The sequence below is a fragment of the Tupaia chinensis genome, unplaced genomic scaffold (genome assembly GCF_000334495.1).
Source record: "Tupaia chinensis unplaced genomic scaffold, TupChi_1.0 Scaffold000354_1, whole genome shotgun sequence".
NCBI classification, from domain to species: domain Eukaryota; kingdom Metazoa; phylum Chordata; class Mammalia; order Scandentia; family Tupaiidae; genus Tupaia; species Tupaia belangeri.
The window spans coordinates 9142-22387 of NW_006159849.1; the positions used below are offsets into that span (position 1 = coordinate 9142).

General features: G+C 31.6%; 1 protein-coding gene across 1 annotated transcript in view; it reads left to right on the forward strand.

Moving 5' to 3' along the window:
• Nucleotides 1-3606: 3606 nt before the first annotated feature.
• Nucleotides 3607-13246, forward strand: part of LOC102470854 (uncharacterized protein KIAA2026) — a gene marked incomplete at its 5' end in the record, with an annotated part of 45239 nt that continues 35599 nt past the window's right edge. The window contains 2 exon segments of the mRNA XM_006172113.3: nt 3607-3685; nt 12059-12148. Of these exon segments, the coding sequence (XP_006172175.2) occupies nt 3607-3685; nt 12059-12148 (169 nt within the window).

Genomic DNA, 13246 nt, shown 5'->3' on the forward strand with positions numbered 1-13246 from the left:
CCGCCCCTCAACAAAAAACCCCCCCCCCCCCCCGAAAAAAAAAAAAAAAAAGATTAAGTAAAATAGCAAATGCATTGTACCGAACTAATATGGAGCCTTACAAATGGTAGGAATCAATCGATGGTAACTATGCTTTTTTATAAGGTAGAATTACATAGTGGAAGGAGCTTGGACTTTGGTGTTAGACTCGCTTACTGTGTTGGTTTCTTACTATATTATATTTGAATAATCTTTTTAATCATCAGTTATCTCACATTAAAATAGGGTACTACCTACCATAGAGGGTTGTTTTGAGAATTAAATGAGATAAATTATATAAATTGCTTTACTAAGTATCTTATACATAGTAGTCTCTCAAGAAATGTTGGTCTTTTCACTACCACTACCAGGTCATGTTGTGGAAGTGTTTGGTGAATGTGTAAATTATTTTAAGTAATTTTCAGTGTTTTCTTTATTATATGTAACATAGATTCACTTGGACCCTCAGAATCGTAAACGCATTATCTATCTGTGTTTCCTACTCCTTGACAGGTGAAATTTCTAATGTAAAGTAGGATTATTGGATTTAGAGGCCACTTCTCAGAACTTATTGTGTGCTACATACTGTAAATATGAAGTAAAAAATTTGATTTCTGTTGGCAGTAATTTAAATTATAGTAAGGAAGACAGCATATAAACAGATCATTGCAATATTTTATGGTATGTGTTACATTCATTGAATTTTGGTGATAGCACAGAGGACATGAACAAGAAGAGGTGAAGGAGTAAAAAGAATTTGATAGTTAAATGATTATATTTTCTGTTTTGACTCTTTTCTCCATAACTTAGCTAAAGCAGGTGACAATGACTTAACTTTATTGATCACTCGCCATGGGTCTAGCAGTAGACTAAGCTCTATGCATGTAGTAACTAATTTACTTCTCAAAGTGGGTAATAATATTATCCCTGCTTTACAGATGAAGAAGATGCACAAAGAAATAAAGCAGCTTGTTCAAGGTCATGCAGCTAATAGGTAGTTATAACAGGTATTTAAACCCTCAGGTAGTTTAGTTCCAAAACTCAAGCTTTTAACCACTACATAGTACTTCTAGTTAGTTAATAGCATTTAAACATCCTAATGACATGATAAACTGAAATACCCATTAACCACCTCAGCTTTTTAATTCATTCAAATTGGATGATTGTTAGAGTTAAATGAGAATTTAATACTGGAGTTTAGTGCCTGTATGACAGCAATAGGAAACTCATGGGACTATCAAGGATGATCTCTGTTGTACTTATGAGTGAAGACAAAATCAAATGACTTTTTAAAACTAATCAGAGCATTGCAGAATGTATAGGTTTGAGGGGGAATTTAATTTCCTTCAAACTGCCATTTGTATAACACCTTCCTAGACTTGAGTCTGTAAGACCATTACATCTTTTCCCATCAACTTAAAGTGTGTTAAATGTGGTGTATACAGGACAGGCGTCCTGGAGTTCGGATTCATGAATGCCCTTGAGCAGTACCTATGGCAGTCAGTTCAGAGTGCCAATCAGTTTAGAAATCAATTACAAGCAGTATTATAGAGCTACCAAAATTTTAATCATTTCTCCTGAGTATTGCTTGTTAAAGCAGGCCACCTGCTAGGTTATTTTTGTAGGAGTGTATAGTTCTGTTATAGGCATTACGTAAGCACAGAAGCAAATAACAGTGATGAGAAAAGAAATGTGTATTGGGTTATTTTAATTTAATTAAAAACAAATGTCAGATGACCCCAGGTTAATACTTACTAAAATAGTTTTAACTGGGACTAGCAGGTGGTGATTACTATTAAGTCACTCCCACATAGTCGACTGCTGTTCAAATCCCAGACTGAGCAACTTTAAACTCAACGTCAGACACATGTGCGTGCATGCGCAGAATCCCAAGAGGAGAGTGGAGGAGAGGGAATTGCGGCATGGGTATCCCCGTCAGGGGGTGATTTCTCACTTTCTGGCTCTCTCTGTCTCTCCGGCAAGCACACGTGCCCTATAGCAGAAATCTCTCTTAAAAAAAAAGAAAAGTTTTATAAACCTATGTGAACCTCGGCAGCCCAAAAGCTATTTCAGTCATTGTATACACATATATTTTATTGAATCAAAAGTTAGAAATTATCAAAATTACAGTTCTGCGATAAAACTTGAAAGTATAATAAATAACACAGTATTATAAACTGGAATTTTGTCAATTGAGTTGAATAAAATATTTCAATTAAATTGACGTCTTTCATGCAAGAAGCTCATACCCATATAGGAAAATGCTTAGAAAAGATCATTAGGGGACTGGCTCTATAGCTTAGTGCTTAAGGGAACTGGATCCCCCACAACCAACCATGGTTTGAATCCCTGTCTCAGTGGCTTGATAAACACTCTGTGTACTTTATGCATACTCCAGATTCCTGTAGGATGGAGAAGAAGGGATTACAGTGTGATTATACCCTGCAGGGTACTTTCTCCTTCTGTCTCTTTCTGGCCAACACACATAATGGCTGGAAATTAAAAAAGAAAGAAAGCAGTAGGATTATGCATAGCAAAGTTACCTTATGTTACTCATTTTCTCTTTTGGAGAAAAGTAACTTTTAAGCTGATTTTACAAATTATTGTAAACTAAAATTGACCTGCAAGTATTTTCAATTAATTATACTCTTAAATAGATTGTAAACTTCTTAAAGACAGGGTCTCCGTTTTATAACTCTTTGTTGTCCCCATAAATTATACAGTGTCCTGTTGGTTGAATAATTAACACCAATTTGTTATTGGATTGTGCTAATTACAAATGGAGAAAAAAATACTTTAATATTTTTCTTAGTTAAACTAGAAGTTTTATGCACCTACATATCTTTTTGGTCAAGTTAAATACAAAGAATAGCTGTACTTCAATGTATGCTATGTATGGGATTTCTTTAAGAATATGAGATTTGTTTTCCCCAATGAGGTCTGGTTACATAAATGACTAGGTACACTTTAAAGGGAAATGTTTACCTTCTTTTAAAAGTTGGGATATGAAATATTGCCAAGAGCAGTCCATTAGGTGAATGCAGAGCTAAAGAGCCTTGTTTCCTAAATTAGTGAAAGGATTTTCACACTAGGTTGGTCAGTATAATCCAGATAAAGTTCTTATGCAAGTTTCTGACTCAGACCACAGAAGTCATTGTTAAGGTAAGGTTTTTTGTTTTGTTTTGTTTTCTGTGTAGTTTCATTTTGAGTTGTGAATATGAAGTTTAAATGAGCAGCGGTAATGGGACTTTTGGTACCTAATCTTACTGCAGTACATTCTGATGTTGTAAAACACACTGGAGATTATAATAGTTTGGTTCTTATATAAATAAAGCAGTATTTGTTAATGTGTCTGTTACAGGTAGTTATAGTTTAATGTTTGCTTTTACTGGGACTTGTTTTGATTCATCATTTTTGACTCACTAGCAGCCATCTGTTATAATTTAACTTTCAGTGATCTATGTAATTTGGTTGTTGTTAATGAAGTGCTATAAATGGCATTATGAAGCTTTTCTCTTTTAATCTTGAAAGGAAAAAAATCCATATCTAAAAAAGCAATCACAAGGCACAAGAAGCACAAATCTGGAAAAAAAAATCCATATCTAAAAAAGCAATCACAAAGAAGAGGAAAACTGTCACAAAGTCACCTACTGTACCAGAATTTCAGGTAAATGTTTCAGTTTTGTCTCAACAGTTTTAGTTTAATTTTTAATTTTGCTGTTTATATCTTTCCGTTGGAGATTAACTGAATTTCAGGAAACTGTAACATACATGTTTTTAATGAAATGTTTTTGATGATGGCTTTTTTTCTCTAAGTCCAGAGATAGCCAAGATATAATCTGCTAGTATTTTGCCCTTTTTTACCTCTACTTTTATCTGTTGATAGTCAAAAACCTCTGTGGTAATTTAATGTGCTAACCTATAAGTTTTGTAGAAGTATTTTAATAAAATACATGTGTTTGTGTATACACATATACAAATGTGTAAATTTAAGTCTTTCAAGAGCAAATCTTAATTTGTAGATGGTAATATTACCTAGGCAATCCATTTTCATTTATTTGGATATTGCAAAAATAGCAGATTTATTAACTTGGAAACAGATCTTTTAACTCTTAGCTATATATGAACTTCAGAGAGAAGATTCATTAAAATGGTCTTTAAACATTTCTGAAAAAAGGAAGAGATAATTAATTGTATTTACTGTCATATGATTATGTGGAGAGTTTTTTTGTTCGTAATTTATACTAAGAATAAGCAGAGACTCACCATAATTGTATAATGCTTTTTATTTTCTATTTTATAAAAGATGTATTTTCTTCAACAAATGACACTTTCCTTAAAAATTTCTCCATATTAGTGTGCCTGGTTCATTACTAAAGGCTTTATAAGCTTATACTTAACTACCAAAAAAAGATAAAAGTGATATTAAAATGAATTTGTGAGTCTCAAATCAAGTAGAGATGAAAATAAAGGGAACAATAATTATAAAAATATTCATAACTTACAAGTGATTTTAACAATTACATATGTCCAAAAATGTGACACATCTATTTTAAGTAAAAACTATACTTTGGGAAGTTTTTAACAGAAGTTACTAATTGATAAAAATACAATAATTTTAAATCAACAGTGAAAGAAAATAGACATGTTTTTCTCTCAATATTTCAGAAGGTAGTATTTTTAATGACATTCCTAAGATCAATTACAAAATTTCAACAAAATTCTTTGTATGATCTATGACCTTAATTTCAGCATACATATTCAATTGAAATAGTATCGTATTACTGTTTACCTAGAAACCTTTCTGCTATTATTTGTAGTACATTATTTAATGTTAGAATATTCTCATGCTTCCACTGATATCATGCTAGCCTTTGTTATTTCTCCCACTAATTTTTTCCTCTGTTCCTCAAAGCATTAGTTCTGGGAATAAAGATCAAAGGACAAATCTGGCCCGTTAATATTTTCTCCGTTCCTGTCTTAATGAATAGACTTTTACATGTAATAAGTGGCATAGAGATAGTAGGCAATACTTTTTAAAATTGTAAGTATTCATTAGTAAGGCATGAAATCAGTTTAGTGAATTACATGTCCAGCATTATTTAAGCCAACAAAATTAAACTAGAAATTTATCAGAGTTTACCAAATGTACAAAGGTGTCACTATAGTAATGTGAATATGTATGGTGATATATTATTTCATGAAACTTGGTTTCAGTTCTGTTTGTACACAATGACATGCATAGTACAGTGTCTTTTTTTTACCATGAGTCGTAGGCAAAGAAGTTTGAAAAACACTGTCTTGAAAGCTGCGTTCAGTCAGTTATTCGCCATTTGCCTACCTCTCAGAAACTTAGGTCAAAAGTACATGTTTTGCTAGATGAAGCTGTTTAAAATAAATAAAGTCCCATTCCTGGTTCTTAAGCTGTCAGAGAGAAAGAACACAGGAATGTGCATGCGTCTGACTAGAGGTGAGAATAGTCTCATGAGAACAGTGATTTTTATGCCTAGCTTACAGTATAAATACCGTGGTTTTCCTCATTAAGAAAATTGGCAGTTATCTCACAGAGAGTAAGTCATTGGCTTTAAATAAACACATTAACAGAATAGGAGATAGTTATTAGTCACTGGCAAACTTTATTGTTAAATGCAAAACTTACAGCTTTGCCTCTCAAAATAATTTTAGGTAGTTTGTTACTGTAATTGAAAAATCTCACTTGTAAAAAGGCTATTATGTCATAAAGAAGTGAACTTCCTTGCCAAAGTTCTAGTAATATGATAGATAGTACCTTAGATTTTGCAAATTACTCATGTTATACATGTTGTTTTAAATATCAGATTCTAGTATTAAACATATATATTTTTAGGGATATTTAGCTAGAAGATTTTTAAAGTCCTAATGAATTAAAAAAGAAAATTGCTGTTTTGACCTACTTTTTAGTTTGACAATGTTTTTATTGACCTTCTTAAAACTAGAAATTAAACTTGCTTCTTTATTTGCTTTAGGAAAAATCCGTGTTTATTTATATACCTAATATCTGTACATCACCTTAAAAAATAATCATCTTTTTCCTATTTAGAGTAAGCACTGTGGGCATTCAAATGATGAATAGAATAATTTTTTTGTGCATATATTGGGACTAACTATATCTGTGCCACGTTTTCCTAAGGATTATGTTAGTAATTCTCAAACTTTAGATGGTATGCAAATAATCCGATGCCTTTATTATATAAGTTCCTTGGTTTCATCCTCCAAAGACAATGATTTAGTAGGTTTAGGAAGGTACCAGAAATCTGCATAATGGTTAAACACATGAGTTCTAGAACTAGGCTACTTGGATTTAATGCCAGCTATCCCACTTACTCACTGTAACCTTGGAAAAGTTACTTAACTTCTCTGTGATTCCAATTCCTCATCTATACAATGATGTAATAACAGTACCTACTTTTTAGGGTTGTTGTGAGGATTAAATTATACAGCTTAGTATTTTAGTTATTTATTTTTTCAAGTATGTAAGCTAGACACTTCTGATAAAAAGTACTGCATTATGAGTAGGAATATCAATTAAGAATTAGCTTAAGAACTTCTGTTATTGACCTTTAACAGTTTTTTCCAGCTTCTTTAGACCTTGAAATAAATCTTGGATTTGGTCTTATGAAAGTAGCAGATGATTAAGCCTACAAGAATTCAGAAAGTCAAAAACTAAGTAGTAATGTTTCCATCATCATATTTAACCAGAGCAAAAGCTGGTATTTATCCCTGCTCCAGTGTTAGGATACAGTTGGCATGTAGGAGAAATAGTTGAATTTCTTTTAGCCAGCAATAATTTCAAAATTAGGAAATCTTTTTAAGTGTTTAGAGTATTGATGATTTATACTTAGTTAAACTTAATATTTAGTTATAATTTTGCCAAATCAACTAAGTTGTTTTTTCATCAGTTTTGTAATATAAGAAATATTATTAGACTTAAACATGAATATCAGTTTTTCTAATAGTTAATTTTTTCAGAAGTATTTTTAAATTTAATATTTAAGAAAGAACTATATCATATAAATTCTTTTTGTACATAATTATAATAGAAAATATTTTTAAAATGGAGTGTGTCAAGTCTCAATAAGATATATTTTTTAAATAATTTAATTCCTTCGTTACCATTGACTGTGCTTTTCACTATGTTTAGGACCTTTTGATGATACCATTATTTTGAGTTGCTGCCTCCTACTAAGCAGTTTTTGGATTAGTTTTGTTTTGTTTTTTAAGTTTTTGCCTTAGGGCGAGAGGACTTACCAGAGAGAGACAGTGAAAAGAATACTGAGAAATCACTCCCTACCCCCCCCACCCCTCGCAGAGGGGATGGCCATGCCACTATCCTTTCTCCTTCACTCTCCTCCTGGAATCTTGGGTATGCACACATGCACCTGGTGTGATTTTCAAGCCACCAGGTCCAGGACTCGAACTGTGATCAGCCACGTGGGAGTCCAGTGTCTTCACCACCAAACCAGCTGCCAGCCCCTATAATGAGTATTTTCAACCTCAGTTTTTTGTTTCAGTTTTAATAGTAGGGATTTTAACTTTTCCCTTAATTTTTTTTCAGTTGTTTAAATATAGTGCAATGAGATAAACATTTACTTTAAATCACACAGTAGTAAAAATACTTCATTAACTTATTTATCAGACTAGTAGTCTTTATGTCACAAGTGGTATCTTCATTTGCAGATTTTGAAGTAATCATTATTGCCAAGGTGTTGATCATAAGAAATCAGAGAAAGTTTTCCTGTGTGCATATTTTTTTTTAACGGATATTGGTATCATTTTAGTTTAAATATAATATAAATTTTAAATTTATACAACGCCCTTAGTGAGTGATTTGCCTGCAATTTTTATAATAAACAGTAGAAACTTTTTGTTAGAATTAAAATAAGTATAGTCCATTTTGTATAAACCTATTCATTTTTGTTTCTACATTATTTTTTCTTTTTTTTTTTTTTTTTTTTTTAGGTTTTTGCCATATTTTGTGCTCACCAGAGACAGAGAGGGAAAGGAAGAAGTCACCCCAGGTGGAGGATGGCCATACCACAATTCTTTCTTCTCTTGATACTTTGGGCATACATGTACCCAGTGTGATTTTTAAGCCACTGGATCCAGGACTTGAACCGCACTTCACCATGAGGGAATTCAACATCTTAACCACCATACCACCTGCTTGCCCCCTCCCTTTGCTTTTTAACATCATCTACTGTATTGTCTGTATGTTACTTTATGTCCTTTTTTGGAACAAACAAGTATCTTTCAGACTATTGAGTTTCTACCCAAAGGCCATAATTTCTAGTTCGAAGTAGTGATAATGAATGATTTATAATTAATTTTTCTGAGATATGGTTATGGAATTTCTTTTGATCTTCTACAGGACCACCCCCCACCCTTCAGAAACATACATCAATTTCTACTTTTTGAGTTGAGGAGAAGGCCTTCTAATACTATCATTTAATAAAAATGAAAGCCTAGATTCAAATTAAATTCTTAAACTATGATACGTGCTCAATTGTTGTTAAGAGTTTTTGTTTTTCTTTGTTTAGAAAGACCCTTGAAAAAATATGATGTACTAAAAGTACTTCTGGGTTCTATGAGTTCCTATACTGGTGTGTCATCTTAAATAACTTCACTTCTTTAATTAGCTTATGTATGAATTTGACACATCATTTTTATCTTAGACTAAGACTTGGACCAAATTTCATATTTTTGATCCCCTTCAGCTCTTAAGATTTTTTTTTTTTCTGTTTTTTAGAGAGGTTTTTGCTATACGGCGCGCGCACTCGCCAGAAAGACAGAAAAAGACAGAGACAGAAAGCAAGAAATCACCCCCCGGGGGGGTGGCCACGCCGCAGTCCCTTCTCCTCCATTCTCCTCTCGGGATCTTGGGCACGCATGCACATGCACCCGGCGTGAGTTTGAGCCACCGGGTTCGGGACTCAAACCACAATCAACTGCATGGGAGTCCAGCAATATAGCCATTATGCTAACTGCTGGTCCCTGAGCTCTTAAGATTTTTGTAGCTCTGTCATGGGCTGTATCAAGTGAAAGGTTTATTTGAAAGAGAGTGTGGCAACGTTAAAGAGCTTCTTGCTGGGGATTAAAACTCTTCTCTGTAACCTCTTAAGTATAACTGAAAAATCTTTCATGAGAGTTGGCAGTATGACCTGACTGTAATCCGAGCTCCTATGGAGCTTTCCTTTTTACCCCCTCAGAGGCCTTGTTCCTCATGTTTTTAAAATTCAAAATAATGAGAAAGGGATTTTTAATAAGGTGTTTTGCTTTGTTTACAAATGCATCTGTTCTCCTTATTAAAATGAACTTTATTTATTGGATTGGTTCTGTTTTTAAAAGCACCATTTGAAACTAAGTATAATTGTGTTTTAATGCCACATATATGCTTTAGTTTGTGAAAGAGAATAGAGCTGTATATGACATTGAGTTGGTATAAATTAAATTATGTTCCAATGCAAGAATTTTCTAATAGCTTAACTTGACTCTCTATATATTGGGTTTATATATTAAGCATGTATTAAATGTATATATGGGAAGGATATGTAAGAGCATAAATTGCTATATAGACTTTTAAATCATTTTCATATTATGTAACTTCAAAGTAAATATTATTGCCAAAAATATTGGACCCTCAAATTTAACAGTTTGTATTTGATTTATGTCATTTATTTAAGGAACATTTGTCTTACTGTTTTGCATTTAATTCATTGTCCTGTTCTCCTGTTTGGAAATTAATCGTTTTGAATTTTCATATTCATCAGCTCAAAAGTATTATACCAAAATATTTCCTTAGCCATGCCGATTTGTAATTCATAATTTAGTACTCAAAAGGGTCATCTGCAGATTATACTTGAGAACTTATTAGAAACGCAGAATCCAAGATTTTACTTTTGAACTAGTAAATCAAAAACTACATTTTAACAAGATCCCCATGTGATTCTTATGCATATTAAAATTTGAGAAGCACTGTTTTAGTATGACTTAACTACTAGGTAAGCCACTTAAAGGTTTTTTACAGCTCTTAAGCTGTGGAAATCATCATTTGGTCTCATAATTGTGTTGTCTATTTCTTTAAATGGAATATAAATATTTGATTTCATGACTATTTGAGTATTAACAGATCTTGAAAATTTTTAGGGCATATTTAGTTATAGGGTATTTGTCTTCATTATTCTTGTTTCTACAAACTGCATGCAAAACATAATCCATATTCCTTGTACAGTGAAATAGCTAAACTGCAAGTGAAAACTTCTCTGGCTTTTGCCACACTTGCAAATGAGACATTAACTAGTAAAACAAGTTAGTGAAAAGGGATATAGCTTTATGCAGTCTCTGGGACAAATTTGGCAAACTTGTCCTAATTAGTAGATTATACTATAAGAAGTTTAGTTTTGTTGAATACTTAATAAAAATCTGCTATAGAGTAGACATTAATTCTAAGGCTTACTAGATGCAATAGACATTGAAGACATTATCTAGTTCTAGGGCACTTACCTGCTTGGAAAGTCCACTGCTTGACCATTAGCATTTCTTTCACAACTAGATTTAACAAATTAGAATGTGTAATTTCTAATAAATATCAGCTGAACTCTTCCATTTACATCACTGTGTACTGTTTTTTACTCTGAAATTGTTTAATTTGATTACTTATGTACTACTTTGTCAGTTCTGTGAGTTTGGAATTGTATAGATATTTGTAATGAGTAATTTTTAATGCTAATTATAATATCTATGGTGATTTTGTAGTCTATTAGGTTGAGCCATATTTCTATTTTTGTAAGCCCAAAGCATATCATTGATTTCATATGATTCACCCTCTTAGTAAAGGAAATTTAAGGAGATCCTTATCTCCTATTTTTGTCACTCAGTAGTCATCAGGAATTATCAGATTATAACCCACTTTTTGTTGTTTTGTTTACCTTTCTAATAAAAGAAAATATGGGAAAACATTACCCTTACATAGAAATTAATAAATGAAACAAACATAAGACTGGTTAAAGTTAATGGCAAATTAATCATTTATAAACAGTATTTTTTTTTAAATTATCGCTTGGTATGAATATTGAAACAAGACTTTCATTATTTTGTTTTTTTTTTCCTGTCAATGTGGTTGTAGTTTTGTTTCAGAAGTCTTCTATATTTTTTCACGATAGATATATGTAAAAAAAATTATTTTAGGAATAAAAGTTAAATATATTGAACTTAATTGGGAAAACTCAGTATAATTTTATGAGAACTCAAATGTAGCTACTATTATTTTTTATTACTGTTTCTGACACTTCACAGTTTACTAGTTTAGTAATAAAATCAAGATAGTTCAGTTTTTTACAACTTAAAATTAGTTATTTTGGCCATTTGCTAATGTTACCAAGGTAAAAAAAAGTAAGCCACAATTATGAAAGGAATTAGGTGCTATCTGTGGAGATGACTTTTATTAAGGCTATTAAACTTGTATTAAGAATATATACTAAATTTTATTTACATCCTTGAATATATTGCACACAGTTACAGTCCTTTATTAACAATTTCAACAGTAGTAGCTAAGATTTGTTAAATTGTTAAATTACGTAGTTAACAAACCAAAGCCAAAAGTATAATGACATTTCCCAAGGAGTGTATTTGTTCACCTGATGAAGCATTTCCTAAAGGAGATTCAGTAACCTGTAAAATCTAGGGCAGATTTCCAGATCTTTGTCATTCTGGCCTGAAAGTTAATAAAGTTGAAAAAGTACCTGGATTACAAAGCAAACTGAGAGATGGGGAGGTGAGATGACACCACCAATGTTGAAATTTCAGCTTTTATGCTAAGCTAGAAGTTCATACATCATAACAAGTAAATTTCATTTAAAACATAAACTGCAGGGCCTTTTTTTTTCTTTGATATTACAGAGAAAAATAATTGTGAATTCAGTGTGTGTTAAAACAATTTCTGTTACCACATTTTGGGTGTTTTATATTATGTGTTATCAAGCTGTGTTTTTGTGTTTTATTTTAGCTTATTTGCACTAATCTTGATGAACTCAGGGAATTAATCACAAAAATCGAGAATGAACTCAAAGATCTGGAAAACAGTAGAAAAAAATCGGTAGGTGTTGATCCAAAAGTTCTATCTGTTATTGTCAGCATTAAAATTTATTCCTTCCTTTTTCTAAAGCCTTTTTAAAAACTTGTTCTCCTGAATTACATGAAATTTGCAATGAAAGATAGAAACATTGTTATTTTTGTTTCTCCTATGTGGTCTAGTTTTCAGTTTTAATATACAAAAATGGTGGTGGGGCAAGTAAATTAATTTTGTTTGCCTGGTTTATCAGGTAAAGTTGTAGGTATTTCCCAATATACTGGTTGGTTGTTTTCTAACTGGTAGTTTTTTGGGTAATGCTTACCTTGCAAATACTCCTAATTACATGCTTTTAATGGAAGTTTATTGCTTAAGTAACAATTTTAATTTAATGTACCATTAGGAACAGGTATAAATTGTTAATCCTGCCCCATATATTTTTGATATATGCTTAATAATATGACTTTATCAACTGAAAGTTTAACTTTCACTATATATTCTAAATCTGTAATTAATCTTTACTTTTCATTTTCCAATTTTTTTATTGCTCTTAAGACACTAGACTAAAAGGGCAGTATAGTCAGTCACCTAATATTTAGTAAAAGACTCAATTTTGTTTATTAAATTAGTAACATCTATTTAGCATGCTTTTATAAGTTGGCTTATGTCATAGACTTGCAACACAATTACACCCCAATAAATAAATGGGGAAGGCTTTAAACATTGAAGAAAATAAATCATTTAAAAATAAAAACCTTTGTTTTATTCCTTGGGAATATCATAATGCCACTTTTTCATCTTTGCTCAGAACCTTTTAATATAAATATGTATAAAATATGGTTAGTAATTCACAAAATTTGATAATAGGAAACTTATGTGTAGATAGCACTCTGAAGGCAGAAGTACCATAAACATATATAACCTTCTGAGGTTATTTAATACTAGAGTGAAATAGCCATAAGCATTTTAGATGTCCTCATGTAATAACCCCTAAAAGTACTACTATTATATGAGACAGAATAATGTTCATAGTCATAGCCATCAATTAGCAAGAAAAATTATGTTCAATATATAATCTGAAAATGTAGAAAACTGTATAATATATTTCAGAACTATTTCCACTAA